General features: G+C 36.9%; 3 protein-coding genes across 4 annotated transcripts; 2 read left to right on the top strand and 1 right to left on the bottom strand.

Moving 5' to 3' along the window:
• The first annotated feature begins 4,088 nt into the window (after nucleotides 1–4,088).
• On the top strand, nucleotides 4,089–6,332 carry LOC148587719 (peroxidase 3-like). Its single transcript, XM_088513364.1, has 4 exons — nucleotides 4,089–4,307; nucleotides 4,517–4,708; nucleotides 4,834–4,999; nucleotides 5,865–6,332. Exons 1-4 carry the CDS (start codon nucleotides 4,092–4,094, stop codon nucleotides 6,278–6,280), a joined length of 990 nt encoding a protein of 329 aa, XP_088369490.1. The 5' UTR covers nucleotides 4,089–4,091; the 3' UTR covers nucleotides 6,281–6,332.
• A 1,173-nt stretch (nucleotides 6,333–7,505) lies between these two features.
• On the top strand, nucleotides 7,506–8,079 carry LOC132175425 (Heavy metal transport/detoxification superfamily protein). Its single transcript, XM_059587378.1, has 3 exons — nucleotides 7,506–7,538; nucleotides 7,638–7,719; nucleotides 7,805–8,079. Exons 1-3 carry the CDS (start codon nucleotides 7,506–7,508, stop codon nucleotides 8,077–8,079), a joined length of 390 nt encoding a protein of 129 aa, XP_059443361.1.
• Nucleotides 8,080–10,424: 2,345 nt separating this feature from the next.
• Nucleotides 10,425–14,725, bottom strand: LOC132186378 (1-deoxy-D-xylulose-5-phosphate synthase 1, chloroplastic). Of its 2 annotated transcripts, none has more exons than XM_059600327.2 (10): nucleotides 14,500–14,725; nucleotides 14,182–14,313; nucleotides 13,911–14,075; nucleotides 13,638–13,788; nucleotides 12,916–13,187; nucleotides 12,542–12,815; nucleotides 11,857–12,164; nucleotides 11,460–11,741; nucleotides 11,078–11,362; nucleotides 10,425–10,969 (listed from the first exon to the last, which is right to left on the bottom strand). In XM_059600327.2, the coding sequence occupies exons 1-10, from the start codon at nucleotides 14,635–14,637 to the stop codon at nucleotides 10,820–10,822; spliced, it is 2,157 nt and encodes a 718-aa protein (XP_059456310.2). In that variant the 5' UTR covers nucleotides 14,638–14,725; the 3' UTR covers nucleotides 10,425–10,819. The 2 variants fall into 2 exon arrangements, with proteins under 2 accessions (XP_059456310.2, XP_059456301.2); XM_059600318.2 differs by having other exon boundaries at nucleotides 14,182–14,319.
• Nucleotides 14,726–15,354: the final 629 nt, after the last annotated feature.

The raw sequence follows: 15,354 nt of genomic DNA on the forward strand, positions 1-15,354 counted from the left end.
CGTGTTGCAGCCAAATCCTAAAACAACGGTTACATCTGCAAAAAGACCCTTTAAAAACTCAAACTCCTCCCTTCCTTCTGATTCCTAACACCGCGTCTCACTTCCTTCCAAGCTACTTCTCATCTCAATCTCTCTGTTCCCATTTTTTTCTACCTTATTTATCGTTATTACTTATTATTAATACTTATTCTCTCCAAAATATATACAAACATTCTGAAACTTTTGATTCCCGTATTGCATAACATCCCACATCGAAAGAAAGAGTTATAGAGAGAGAGAGGAGGCGGAATTATCTCTTAGGGGTGGTTTGCCACCCCCAAGGTACAAATAAAAAAAAAAGAGAAAAATATAATTTAGCCCCCCAACCTATTAACTATTTCCATTTTAGCTCTCTAATGTTTAAAAAGTGATAAAGTAGCCCACAAACTACTAAAAAGTTGCAATTTGACCACTCCGTTAATCAACACCGTCAAATTGGATGGAAAATGCAAAACGATGTCATTTTTTGAGGTTAAGTTATTAAAATTCCCTTTTGAAAAAAAAAAATCAATTTAAAAAATGCTTCACAAAAACGACATCATTTTGAAAAAAAAAAAAGAAAAAGAAAAAGAAAAAGAAATGAACGGTGGTTTAGGGGTGGCTTGCCCTAGCACCGCCGTTTGCCGAACCTCCAAGCACAACCGTCACAGACTTGCAGATCTCTGGTTCGTCGAACTTAGGACAGCTGGAACCTCAAGCACGCAGATTGTACTGCCAGAGCAATCTTAGCACGACCATCGGAGCTCTGAGCAACCAGCACCTCCGATCTGTCACCGCCGATCCCGTGACCCACACAGCCGGAGACCAAAACGACCAAACCAGATTGCCAGTCACCCTTCACTACAGATTGTCGGTCGCACGCCAGACCTTCCGATCCATTCAACTGCCATTTGCCAAACCAGCGGGAGATCCTAGCCTCGTCCCCGAGTCTCCAAACTAGACCGTCGGAGACCAACGCACGGCTAGACCCGCCGCTACCGGAAACCCACTCCAGCGGCCACCCTCATAGGCCATTGGGGTGGCCGGAAAGCCACCCCCAAGCCATGGGGGTGGTTAGGTGGCCACCTCCAGGCCTGTGGGGTGGCCGCCCAGCCACCCCCACAAGCCTGGGGGTGGCTCGGCGGCCACCCCAAAACCGTTGTTGTTGTTTTTTTTTTTTTTTTTTTTTCCCCTCATGACGTCGTTTTGGGGGTATTTTTGAAATTGATTTTTTTTTTTTAAATGGTATTTTAGTAACTTAACCTTGCCAAAACGACGTAGTTTTGAATTTTTCATCCTATTTGACGGTAATGACTAACAGAGTGGTCAAATTGTAACTATTTGGTAGTTTGGAGGGGCTACTTTTTCACTTTTTGAACGTTAGGGGGCTCAAAAGAAAATGGATAGTAGTTTAAGAGGCTAAATTATATTTTTCCCTAAAAGAAAGAAAAAAAAAACTTTTAGGGTAAATAAAAAAAATAAAAAAAATAAATTGAAGGGGGTGGCTGAAATCACGTGATGCTCGTTGCTGGAGATGGAGTGGTCGGCGTTGTTGCTCATGGCCAACTGTGGGTGGAAGTGGCCCGTGGGTGGGAGGAGAGGGAAGATGGAGATGGAGGGAGAGATTTGGGGATTTCAATTTTGGAAATTTCTTTCGAGGTTTGATATGGACACAACACAAACTTAACTCATGGCCAACTTCTCTCCTACGTGTAAAAAAAATTTGAATTTTAAACCAAACAAATTATTTTTTTCCCCAAATTTTCAAAATCTCAAAATCCTCTCTATCAATTTTTTTTTATTTAAATGACACGTAGGAGAGAAGTTGGCCATAAGTTGAATTTATGTTGTGACCTTAACATTTTTCATTTCTTTCTCCCTTAAAAGCTCTCTACTATTGCTTCTTTGATTCACATATAGTTGAGTGTGAGGATTTTGTGGAGGAGAAACAAAAAGCAATCTCCTTGTTTTGCTCATGTACAATTTGAGTTTCTTCCACCATTCAATTCTACAAAAACATTAGCTTATTTTGAGCAAACAAATTAGTCCAATTTTGTTTACATGAAATTAAAAACCCTGTGTACTGTACTAGAGAGCAGCAACAAGCAGTTGTTGAAGAATAATCTCACATTGCTTGTGGACAAGATCTTGGGCATGTTTATAAGGAATGAGCAACCCTCTCTTATTGAACCAGTTTTATGAAATGAGTTAGGCCCATGAAATTTCTTCATAGTATTAAAGCCTACCACAGAACGAATGGAGGCCCACACCACTTACCCCGTAACAAGGACTAAGAAAAATATCGGCCTACATGTGAGGGGGGTGTTATGAAATAGTCCAACATTGCCTGTGGACAAGATCTTGGGCATGTTTATAAGGAATGGGCAACCTTCTCTTATTGAATCGGTTTTATGAGATGAGTTAGGTCTACGAATTTTTTCATGGTATCAAGAGCCAACCACAGGACGAAAAAAGTGCACACTACTTACCCCGTGACAAGGACCATGAAAAATACTAGTCTACATGTGGGGGAGGGTGTTAAGGAATAATCTCACATTGCCTGTGGACAAGATCTTTGGCATGTTTATAAGGAATGGGCAACCCTCTCTTATTGAATCGGTTTTATGAGATGAGTTAGGCCCATAAAATTTCTTCATGGTATCAAAAGCCTACCACAGGACGAATGGTGTCCACACTACTTACCTTACCTTGTGACAAGGACCAGGAAAAATATTAGCCTGTACGTGAGGGAGGGTGTTGAGGAATGATCTCACATTGCCCGTAGACAAGATCTTGGGCATGTTTATAAGGAATGAGCAACCATCTCCTATGAATTTCTTCAGCAGCAGCCTCTTTCTTTTTCTTTTTTTCCTTTTTATATATTAGTATAAAATGGGTCAACTTCTCCTACTCGGAGAAAAATTGCAATTCGGCTAAAGAAACCAAATAGAAAAAGAAAACGTGCTTGACTTGATAAAAAATCAAAAGGAAAATTCCCTTCGTTGCTCCACCGCTGCTCGCACAGGGTGAAGTTGCAAAGCCTTTCCCTCCATTGGTCTTTCCAACAGAGCCTTACAGACGAAGAATACAGCGTCCGGTCGTGCCTGCAACACGCAGTAAACTTCGGCGTCGGAGAATTCAACATCGACGTCACCGGAAAACCCTTCTCCCTCTTGGTTTGCGTTCCGCGTTTAATTTTTTTAGTTTAGATTTAATTTTTAAATTAAATTAATATGTTGATGTAGCAAAATGATGCATTTTGATTGAAACTAACGGCGGTTAGAAAATTTTGACTGTATGGATTTTATTGGCCTTTCAATTAACCCTACGGAGTAAATTTTCAAAAAAAAAAAAAAAAAAAAAACCTTAAGGAGATTTTAGTTTTGGCGGGTTGATTCAGGGACTTATAATATATTTACCCTTTTTTTAATATTGTTTTTTAAACAAATAAGCTTTGTCTAATATTCTAAGGACCAATATTTATATATGAACTGATTACTTTTCAATACTTGTCTTCTGGTCACGTTTAATTCTCTAAACTCTAATTTTCTTTTCAGTCTACTTCAATAATATATATATATTTTTTTATGATGAATATTTCAACATTATTTGCTGGAATGATTGGGGTGGTGGCGGTGCAAACATCTAGTGATGGCTGTAGCTATATATGCTTGCTGGCTCCACCATGTGCATCATCATTCATCACCTGAAATGCAAGAAAGAACAAATGGAATTTCATTTCTCCATACATAGGATTTGCTTTCTTTTTTTACTCATTCATTCAGCAAAAAATAAATAATTAAAAAAAAAAAACTATAGAACACGTACGAAATGAATGTTGCCTGCAATAGTTCTTATAATTAATTCGTTATTTTGAGATGCACGTCTAGGAAACACATATTTTAGAAGTCCTGCGGTGACCAGAGAATTATTCCTGCCGTTTAGAACTTTATATGGAAATAAGATAATCAGCTCCCCCCCCCCGTTCACCCCACCCCCGGTCCCCACCCCCCCTCTCTCTATATATATAGAAGTATCAAATCTGTGCTGTGACCAGAGAGAAAGAGAGAGAGATGAATTCTAAACTGAGTTCCTTGTTGATCTCCATAGTGGTACTTTTAGGGCTTTTGGGAGTTTGCCATGGAGGGAAGTTAAGGCAGAAGTATTATGAGGATACTTGTCCTCAGGTTCTTGACATTGTGAGAGAGGTCACTTGGAAACATGTTGCACAAGATTTAACCTTGGCTGCACCTTTACTCAGGCTGCACTTTCATGATTGTTTTGTTAGGGTACGTAATTCATCTTTTCTTTATAGTTCATGCTTGTCTTTCCATCCATGAAGTAGTTGTGCTACAAATATTGCATTGCAAAATGCTAAAAAATTATATATATTTCTATCATTTCAATAAGGTACATGAAATAAATGTTCTAGCTAGGGAATAGATCTATTTGACCTTCAAAAATATTTTTAAAGTATTTCTTGTGAATTATATCTTAGGGTTGTGATGCCTCGGTATTGCTGGACTCCACCGCAAATAATACAGCTGAAAAGGATGCAGTTCCAAACCTAACCCTGGATGGGTTCGCCATTATAGAAGACATCAAAACCGCGGTAGAAAAGGCATGCCCTGGAGTCGTCTCTTGTGCTGATATCGTGGCCTTAGCTGCTAGAGACTCAGTTTCATTCCAAGTAAGTTTCGAAAAAAATACATATTACTCATCAATTAATAGATTTACTAATTAGCTTGGTATTAATGGATCTTCCTTTTCTTAAGCTTAATAATTAATGTGTTTAATTATGGAATGATGTTGCAGTATAAGAGACCATTGTGGAAAGTGCAACTTGGAAGAAGAGACGGAACCATATCACGTGCATTTGAAGTCCTTACCAACATTCCTCCGCCAACCTTCAATTTTACTCTACTCAAACAAAGATTCGCTAGCAAAGGCCTCAACGTTCATGATCTTGTTGTTTTATCAGGTGAAGAAAGTAAAAAAGTAAATGACAAACATAGAATATAAGATTCTCTAATTTTTTATTTTATTTTATTTTTTTTAAGACAGCCATGAAATTTTAAGAACCATAACGTACTATTGTTTTTAAATTAATTAATATGATAGAGTTTTAACATGATCTTAACACACAATTAAGTGAGATGTACGTGATAATTAAATTAATAAAAAAAATTAGGAATATTCTAAGGGTGGTAAATATTAAGGTGATATATATATATATAAAGTAATAACTATGGCTTTAAGAATTATATTAATGGTATATATGTGGTCCAATGTTGAATACGTTTTCATGTTATTTAAATTTTTTAAATAACTTGATACTATATATATACATACATTGTTCGATGCAAGAAAATAAAATGTTTATCATGAAGTAGTTCATGGTGATGATCTTGATCCCATGGTTTTGACCTTGTCAAAATTCAAATTAAGCTTATTAATTATATCAAGTTGTGGAAGGCAACCACAAAAGCTAAATCAAGCCCCCAAGTGTTCTTGTTGTCATCATCATTGTTAATTATTAAGACTAATATTACATACTCAACTCTAATGACATTTTTATCTCACTGGACTAATGTTAAAATGCTCATTAAGTACTCTTGGATCAACCTCTATTAATTAAAAAAAAAAAAAAAAAAAAAAAAAGGCTGATGGGCACTGCCACATCAATCGAGTGAGATGAGAATTGAATATTTAGAATTACTCATGTTTTACTAGTTATAAGATTAAAAGTAATATTACACCTACGTACAACTCTTTTACAACTTATGACACGTGTCAACATTTATTTCAACTACGTCAGTCACTCAACAAAAATTGTGTATTGTCAGGTGCACACACTATTGGCGAGTCACATTGCCCTTCGTTCGCCCCCAGACTATACAATTTTACGGGAAAAGGTTATGGTGAGGACCCTTCTCTAAACCCAAGCTATGCAGCTTACTTGAAAACCAAATGCAAAAGCCTGTCGGACAACACGACCACCATTGGAATGGACCCTGGAAGCTCTCTGTCTTTCGACACTCATTACTACAAAATCCTGTTGGAAAACGAAGGTCTTTTTACATCAGATGCTGCGCTTCTAACAGACAAGAAATCTCTCGAGGAAGTGAAAAAGTTGCTTGTCTCCAGGATTTTCTTCAAGGAGTTTGCTAAATCAATAAGGAGGATGGGAGCCATTCAAGTTCTTACAGGAACTGGTCAGGGAGAGATTAGGAAAAACTGCAGTGTGGTGAATTCTAGCTAGTTTCCATTTTCTTGAATTATGATGAATAATTTGTGGATCTATTTGATCAAGAGGTGAGGCCACCAAAGATAATTAATCTCTATTTTTATGTTTTTTTTATGGAAGGTAATGACTCGAAAAACCTCATGACTTTTTTTTTTTTTTAGTACGGTACGAAGAATTTCACAATGCTATAGAATTACGTAAAAGTATTATCTTTAAAGATTGATTTCTTGCCCCTATAATATTCAACTGATGAGATTAGGTCTCTTGACACACAACCTCTCATGAGTAATGACCCGAAAAACCTCATGACTATTTTTTTTTTTTTTTATTAGTACGGTATGAAAAATCTCACAATGCTATATAATTATGTAAAAGCATTATCTTTAAAGATTGATTTCTTACCCTTATAATATTCAACTGATGGGATCAGATCTCTTGACACACAACCTCTCATGATTAAACTAGCTAGAGTGTATACGTTTATTAATGATGTACTTCCAAGCGCAAAGGCTAAGATGAACAACAATTTGATTGTTTCTCATTTGATAATGATCTCAAAATTCTTTTGAGCAAAAATGTTAATAATGAGATTTTTTTTTTTTTTTTTTTTAAGCATGTAAATAACTAATAAGCAAAAAATGAAAAATCAGTCCATATGATTACACTGATTTGGTATAACCTCCCCGTGGTATAAAAATTTTCTTAGAACACACATTATATGCTAAAATAACAAATAAGTCTCTACTATCAACTTCCGTCCAAAATCTTAATCGATACCGTCGGTGTGCCAAATCATATTCAATTAAGGCTGCAACAATTGATTTTACATTTTTTTTTTCTAATAATAATAATAATAATGATGAGAGTTTGACTATTCAAATTTTAAAATATCGGCCCCAAAGACCGTTTACGTTTGTTCCACTTCATTGGGTAGTTGACATGTGAAGGGCAGTTTAGGAAATGGAACTCCTTATCCCGAGTCAGTTTTTTTTCTTCTTCTTTTTTCTTTCTTTTTTTATATTTTTCAGAGTCAGTTAGTGAGAAATTAATTCCAAGGTAAAACCAAATTCTATTACTTTCCGACCTAGCGTTATCGGCTTGTTTTAATTTGTTGTCTCCATAACTATAACTGCCCCCAACCAATACAAATTTACTAAAGTATCCTTCTCGTGAAAGGGGTTATTTTTTCAACTCTGCATGCACTGATTGATCTCTTTCTCTTGGACTTGGAACAGTTTCGATGGGAAAGAAGAAGAAAAAGGAGGAATTAAAAGTATTTATTTTTCTTTGTTTCTTCTTAAAAGATTTAGATTCACGTACGTACGCAATGAATCACATTTCCCTTCTTTTGAATCTTTTCTATATTTTTAAGTTTATTACTGCAGAATTTAAAGTCTCAATGTACTGTAATGCATGTGAAAGAACCGTTGCTAAAGCCATCTCCAAGTGTAAAGGTACTCTCTCTCTCTCTCCTTTAACAAACCCAAAAAATAATTATATTCATATTATTTTTGTTTATATATATGTACGTTTTGTAAGGGGTGGAGAAATTTACGACAGACATGAAGAAGCATAAGGTTGTGGTAATGGGTCGGTTTGATCCTCAAAAAGTTGTGAAGAAACTGAAAAAGAAAACCGGGAAGAAGGTAGAGATTGTAGAGAACAAGGAAAAGACACCGACTGCATCCAATGGACAGGATTTGGTTCCAGAACAAGTTGTTTCAGACCCACCAATGTTTGATTATTGCAAAGAGACCCAAGTACTGCTTATGATGTTTAGCGATGAGAACCCAAATGCGTGTTCCATTATGTAGGGAGATGAAATTGCAGTGCTATTTGCACTAGAATTTATATAGTTCATATATTTTGGGGAAGGGGGTGGCCGGGGTTTGCAAATTTTAATTTAAATTGATGTACATTTCAATATTCATTTACAAATTATGAATAATATATATGAAATAATGCCACCGTACGTAGATTTTCTGGAACACATTTCCTATATAATATTGTTCTTCTTTCTTATCTAACAATTAATTATCCTTTTATGTCCTTAATTATATATAGAAATAATGCCACCCGCAATCTGCCTGAACCATCCTTAGGGCCCATATGTTTATGTCGGCCCACTATGAATCAAACTGACCCCACTGCCCCCATACATGCACACGTGTACTTAAAAATCACAAGACACATTCGAGAAAAGGAAATGCTAAGTGTTCTTCTAGTGTTCTCTTAACTGTAATGTGGCTTTTAAAATTACCGTTGAATCATTATTGACTTTTAATCTATTGATGATTTTAATATGCACATCATAGTTATGAGAATACTAAAAGAACACAAAGCATTTCTATTCGAAAAATGCTATAGTGCAATAAAAAGACTATTTTTGGCCCATAAAAGTCTTAGGTGGCAAGAAGTTACATGCCACATCTGTAGTTGTTATGGCCCCACCCACTGATAAGCTTGTGACTTCTTGCCACCTAAGACTTTTATAAACCAAAAATAATTCTTTTATTTCACTATAGCATATCTTAGACGATGAATGATACAGCCCCAACTTGGGGCCAACTTTTTTCTTATTTTTTAATTTAAAAAAAAAACAAATTAAAAATTAAAAAAGTTTCTGAACCAATAATTTTCTTTTATTTGATTTTTTTTTTAAAAAAAAATACCAAATAAAAGAAGGGCCAAAATAAAGATTATTGCTTCAGAAATTTTTTTTTTATTTTGTTATTTTGTTATTTTTTAAATTAAAAAATAAGGAAAAAGTTTCTGAAGCAAAATATAATTTTTATTTTTAAAAAAATACCAAAAAAAAGAATAACCAAAATAAAAATTATAGCTCTAGGAAAAAGTTTTTATTTCTAATTTCGTTATTTTTTAAATTAAAAAATAACGTAAAAGTTGACCCAAAATTGGACAAAATAGTTGTGCCTTTAGCATTTTCCACGCATTCAGCTACGAACAAAGGGAAAAGAAATGGCCGCGTGGACAATTTGTGGGGGATCGATGGTGTGAAGACGCGTTGAGGGTTTGTGTTGGTCTAAAATCTAAATAGTTGTGTTTTTAACTTGACATGAATTTGGAGTCCCTGCATGTAGGCTTTGGATTTGGAAGGATTTCTTTCAATGAGACGGTGAGAGTGACAAAAGGCAATTGCTGAATACATACAAAAGTCCACTTAATTGACATCTTTTTCTTTTTTTCTGTTTTTTCTTTATTGGCACCAGGCCTCCCACTCTTTCTTTTGCTGTACACGTGTCAATAAATGGATTGGTACACGTGAATAAAGTTGTGACCAAGTTCAGAGGTTAGTGTTGTGCCCCTCTCGCCAAACCTGAAACGACCCCTTTTGTCTGTGCCAGCAATAAGCACCAAGAAACATATAACTCTATTATTGCGTATTCTGCGTTGACAGCAAACGCCATACTTCATTGGATTTATCCATCCACTCCCACGATAAAAAGACAAAAGAAAAAGCAATGGAGGTGTTCATCTTCCACTCGTCAGGACATGGCAGCACACTGATAACGCTACCTCTTTAACCAGCATATAGAGATCTAGCCAACCACCAGCATCACAGGTACATAATTGAGGTACCGGATTGCTTCATTAACCAGAACAAAGGTTACGTGTTGTTGGAATTAGTAGTTCATAATTTTTCAAGCATAGAAAGTAATATTGAAATATTAGTAGTTGGTCGAGTAAATAAAGCAAAGTAAACAGGGTATTTTGGAGTTTTTTAAAATACATTAGTACAATTAGAGTTTATATATATATATATATATAACACTGAATCATTAATAGCAAAATATAGCCGCACTCTCTATGGACATAAGCGTCTTGTTAAACTACGTAAATCCGTGTCTTGACTCTCTCCAGATCTCTCTTTTTAATTTCATATTATTCATCATTGTTGAACACGATAACAATACATATTCTTTAATAGCATTCTCATAAGACCCCTCATTCTTTCTTCCATCAAATCAAGAATGTGATAATCATTTGGATATATATATATATATATATATATATATATATATATAATTGAGGTAGCTATCAGGGTACTTATTTTGACCACCGAATTGTTGAGGAAAGTCGGCAGAGATATTGAAAGACGTGGATCAGATTTGTGTTGGGCCTATAACTGAATATCGCCTCAATCCACAATCAAAGAGCAGTATTTATTCCAAAATTGAAATGACTTCTAGGCAATGCGGCTGGCATGGACTTTCAGAAGAACAAAGAACTGGATTATCAAGCAGTTCACACCTGATCAATAAATTGACCAAGCAAGAGGCTTCAATAGCTGCTGCCTAGGAAAAAAGAAAAAGAAAAAAGAGGCAGCAACAGCTTTTGTTTCACACGTTAATGCTTTTGAAATTATAGTATAATTGAAACTCTTGTTTCCTTTTAACTAGTTGGATTGGCTAGCTTACATTCATATGCTGACACTACTTTTATACAAAAAATGATACATGAAAGATAAATCAATACAGATTTATTTTGTACATTGTTGGGAGTGAAACCTGAACCCCCTCTTTCTAAATTTTCTTATGACATGATCTCCAGCGCCTCTCTTGTTTGTCCCAGTATGTTGAACACTGTTGCTGCAATATGAGATGGTGTAAGACCAGCTTCAGCCAGTTGGTCAGCAGGTGATCCATGGTCAATGTACCGATCAGGCAGTACCAAAGGTCTCCACTGCAGAGGAAAGTTCACTTGTAAGTCCATGGAAAAAACATAATTTTGGTGTTTCAATCCAATTTCAACCGTCGCGTGAGATTTCTACAACAATGTTTAGATTCTTACCTTTAGTTTTCCATCAAGAAGGCCATCAAGGGCCAGGAACTGAGCAACATGAGACCCAAATCCCCCAATTGATCCTTCTTCAACTGTAATTAAGACGTCGTGTGATTTGGCTAGGCTGCGAATAAGGGCACGATCCAACGGCTTGCAAAAGCGTGCATCCACAACTGTTAGCCTTAAGCCATGGGATTCCGCTAAAGATGCTGCAGCCAAACAGCTCTGAACTGCTGCTCCGTAGCCCAAGAGTGCCACTCTTTCACCCTCTATCAGTATCCTGCCCTTTCCAACCTGTAAGAAAATGGCAAGCCATTTCCAAATTTTTCAGATGATGTGCATTGAAATATTTTTTCACTATTGAGACAGCAGAAACTCAGTTGAAAGTTACCTCAAGTGGAACGCCTTTATTCCCTGACGGTAGCTGAACACCAATCCCGTTCCCTCTCGGGTATCGGAAACAACTGGGCCGATCATCTATTGCAGCAGCAGTGGCAACCATGTGAAAGAGCTCTGCCTCGTCAGAAGGAGCCATGACCACCATGTTGGGGAGGCAGGCCATAAATGTGACATCAAAAGAACCACAATGTGTGGGACCATCTGCTCCAACAAGTCCAGCTCTGTCCATTGCAAATCTCACCGGCAATTTCTGCAGATCCACATCATGTACTACCTGTGTATAATTTTTTTAGAATCGGATCATAAGTTAGTAATACTATCACCAATATCATTATATCAAATTCAACAGAACAATGATAAGAAAAATTCAAAGAAGTGATGTGGCTTGCCTGGTCATAAGCCCTCTGCATGAAAGATGAGTAAATTGCACAGAAGGGTTTAAGGCCTTCACAGGCCAGACCTGCAGCAAAAGTAACGGCGTGCTGTTCTGCTATCCCAACATCAAAGCATCTTGTTGGGAAACGGCGAAGGAAGAGATTCAGGCCTGTTCCGCCTCCCATTGCAGCATGGATTGCAACAACATCTTTGTCCGCTTCTGCTTCTGCAATCAAAGCTTCCGCGAAGTATGTCGTGTAAGACTGTGTAGGAGCCTTGGTTTTGAATTGCTTCCCAGTTGCTGGATCAAATTTGGCGACTCCTGCAAAAGCAGAACCAAGAATATTCATTTGCTAAGCAAGCAAGCTCACTCTTATGTGACTATATACATGAAACAAAAATTTATTAAGCATTTAAAGGGGGACACTTTTTCTTTACATAGATTTTGAAATAAACAATTTTTTCTCTTTTTTTTTTGGTACTTCCAAGTATTTTCCTATCAAGCAAGAACCACAAGTGACACTTTGTGCACTCAAATGCTAAGAAAATCCCAAGAAAAATAAATGCCAATAAAATAAAATAAAAATATATATCAGGTTCGATATAAATACCCAGATCCTCAACCAACACCACCCCCCCTCCCCGCGCTCATAATTTAAAAAAAAAAAAAAAATCGCGAATTTTAAGTTCTGTATTTACCATGATACTTGTCTGCTGCTTTCTCTGCATATGGGTATCCCCTGCCCTTCTCAGTGACGACATGGATCAGAACCGGACCTGTTGATTTGGTACTTTTAACCTCTTTGAGAATGGCAACTACATCATCTATGTTGTGACCATCAACAGGACCTATATAATATAATCCAAGCTCTTCAAATAGCGTTGATCCAGAACCACTGATCATCCCACGAGCATATTCATCAACTTTAGCAGCAAGTTCATGCATTGGACCACCAATTTGTTTTGTAACTCCCTGCAACAATCTCAGTAAAAATAAAAATAATCTCAGTTTCAATCACATATTATGATTGAAAGTGATTTCTTTGTTATTTCTCATGTTTATTGCTATGTACCTTGGCAACCTCTCTTAATTCTCTGAGAGGCCTGTTAGATTGCAACCTACTAAGAGCACTGCTCAAAGCTCCTACAGGTGGTATGGGCCCATCGAGAGTGGCAGTGGGTAAAGAAACCTGTTTATTGTCATTAAGAATGACAATCATGTCAGAATCAAGGTACCCGGCATTATTCATGGCTTCATAAGCTTGCCCAGCTGTCATGGCACCATCACCTATAACAGCAATAACATTATTCTTTCTTCCCTTTAGATCCCTCCCTACAGCCATTCCTGTTGCCCAATAACATACCAAAAGTTAAAACCAAGAAGAGACCAAACTTTATGCTCTATCAATTGCAATTGAGATTGAGAGATCAGCAAGCCATTCACAGTCAATTGGTTTGTAATTTCAAGGAAAAAGGTGAGGATATTTTATGAATGAAGTTAGCACGTCATATTGTGAAGAAGCTTCATGATATCAGTATATGAGCTATGTAAAACATTTAGCATCCCATAAATAACCATAAACACAAACATTAAAAGAAGCCACTTTTCTTCATTTTGAAGAATTGTATAATTGTTGCCACAACAACTTACGGATCTTCTTATGCTGTAAATACAATTGCTAAAAGAGTTTTCTGGAACTTTCCGAGCAGCACAACAGTCTAAGGATAAGATAAACACAGCCATAAACCAGAACATATCGAGCTCAGTTAAACTTAATGTTCTACAAAGAATTACCAAGTCCTGCAGAGATGGTGGTAGAACTGTGACCCGTGCCAAAGCAATCAAATTCACTCTCCGAGCGCTTTGTGAACCCTGATAACCCATTTGTCTGCCTTATAGTGTGCATCTTATCTCTTCTTCCAGTCAGGATCTTGTGTGGGTAAGCCTGGGAATAAGTTAAAAGTAGTATACAATTGAGACCAATTCTCCTATAGATATTGTGTTTTTTGATACGTTAAACAAGTTTGCTCAACACAAAGGAGAACCTAAGGAAGGTGAGATTGGAACCTGGTGACCAACATCCCATAATATCTTATCTTGGGGGGCGTTAAAGACATAATGGAGAGCCACGGTGAGTTCGACAACACCAAGACTCGAGCCTAGGTGACCTCCAGTCTTAGAAACATTAAAGATGACATCAGACCGCAGTTCATCCGCGAGTTGTTTCAGCTCCTGCGTCAAGAATTTGTATGAAGTTTCAGATACGTTCTATTCAAATAAAGGAAGCTAGCTCCTCTTGGAATGAATTTCTACCAGCCACATGCTTGCGGTTTTGTACCTTAATTGATAGATTTTTCATGTGAATTGGATAGTTTATGGTGTCCAAGAGAGGAGTTGGCGGTCTCTGTGAATGATACTCCTCCCCCCTCTCTGATCGCGATGCACAAACCCCACCTGGCCTTTTCTTGGCCTGTACCTATTCAGAACAAAACAGCCATTTATTTATGCGTATGATGTATGCAAACTTGAAAATAACTGAAATTTCAAATCAAACAAAAGAAACGAATAAGACCCAGTTTTTGTAACTCAGTTCAGCAACACGGGTATTCTTTCATACATGTAATGAGTGTATTTACTCCAATACATAATTTCACACCTTATTGAGCTTGTGCTGAGATGCGCACAGCAGATCCGTTCCCAATGTAAAGTGAGATGAGAATGAAGAGGATTTCTGGGAACCAGAAGCTGTTGCCCGGTTGACATGGACAGGAAATGAAAATGCACAGAGAGCCATTGAACCTATAACAAGAACAAGAACAGAGACGAGAGCTAAAGAAGCTCAAAGAATGAAGACCCAGAAAAGAAAATAAGCTACATATCACTTTCTGACACAGGGGGAGAGAGAGAGAGAGAGAGAGAGAGAGAGACTGGGCAAAACACTAATTAGTGCTAATGATGGTGTAAGATGCAATGGGGAAAAAAATGAAGTGCTTGAGATAGTGGCGGTGGAGTTGAATAAATAAGGGGAGGAAATGAAAGCGCGTGTGGCTGACAGTGAGTGGAAGCACAGACCAAATAGGAGCCTAGAGTCCCAAGTTCATATTTATACGTCCCACGGCGAGCATGGGAGGCCATTTCCCATTGGGCCACGTCATCCGAAATCACAAACGGATGGATAGAGATATAGATATAGATATAGATATAAAATGATAATATATACAATGTATATAAAGTTTTTGCTTGGGGAGAAGTGTCAGGATATGATGGCATTGGGTCAGAAATGTTAGAATATATATAATCAAATCACATTTAAATTAATTTCAGATTTCATAATTTCCTATTTTTTTAGTAATTAAATTTGAATAGGTTGAAATAATGAAAGATTCATAAATATGAGCGAAAGCAAAATAGAAAATAAATACAAAGATGTATGGGTGATTTGGTGTTAAATACTTACATCCACCACTCAGAATACCCTTAAGGGTTACATTGTACTCATTAACTTGATTTG

The sequence above is a fragment of the Corylus avellana genome, chromosome 2 (genome assembly GCF_965113065.1).
Source record: "Corylus avellana chromosome 2, dhCorAvel1.hap1.2, whole genome shotgun sequence".
NCBI classification, from domain to species: Eukaryota; Viridiplantae; Streptophyta; class Magnoliopsida; order Fagales; family Betulaceae; genus Corylus; species Corylus avellana.

Excerpts from the sequence above, each read along its gene's own strand:
- LOC148587719 (XM_088513364.1), top strand. The coding sequence starts at position 4,092 with ATGAATTCTAAACTGAGTTCCTTGTTGATCTCCATAGTGGTACTTTTA. Across the intron at positions 4,709-4,833 it reads GAGACTCAGTTTCATTCCAA|TATAAGAGACCATTGTGGAA; the intron begins GTAAGTTTCGAA and ends ATGATGTTGCAG. Across the intron at positions 5,000-5,864 it reads TGATCTTGTTGTTTTATCAG|GTGCACACACTATTGGCGAG; the intron begins GTGAAGAAAGTA and ends GTGTATTGTCAG.
- LOC132186378 (XM_059600318.2), bottom strand. The coding sequence starts at position 14,637 with ATGGCTCTCTGTGCATTTTCATTTCCTGTCCATGTCAACCGGGCAACA. Across the intron at positions 14,320-14,499 it reads CTCAGCACAAGCTCAATAAG|GTACAGGCCAAGAAAAGGCC; the intron begins GTGTGAAATTAT and ends TGTTCTGAATAG. Across the intron at positions 14,076-14,181 it reads TGAAAAATCTATCAATTAAG|GAGCTGAAACAACTCGCGGA; the intron begins GTACAAAACCGC and ends TTCTTGACGCAG.
- LOC132175425 (XM_059587378.1), top strand. The coding sequence starts at position 7,506 with ATGGGAAAGAAGAAGAAAAAGGAGGAATTAAAA. Across the intron at positions 7,539-7,637 it reads AGAAAAAGGAGGAATTAAAA|TTTATTACTGCAGAATTTAA; the intron begins GTATTTATTTTT and ends TATATTTTTAAG. Across the intron at positions 7,720-7,804 it reads AGCCATCTCCAAGTGTAAAG|GGGTGGAGAAATTTACGACA; the intron begins GTACTCTCTCTC and ends ACGTTTTGTAAG.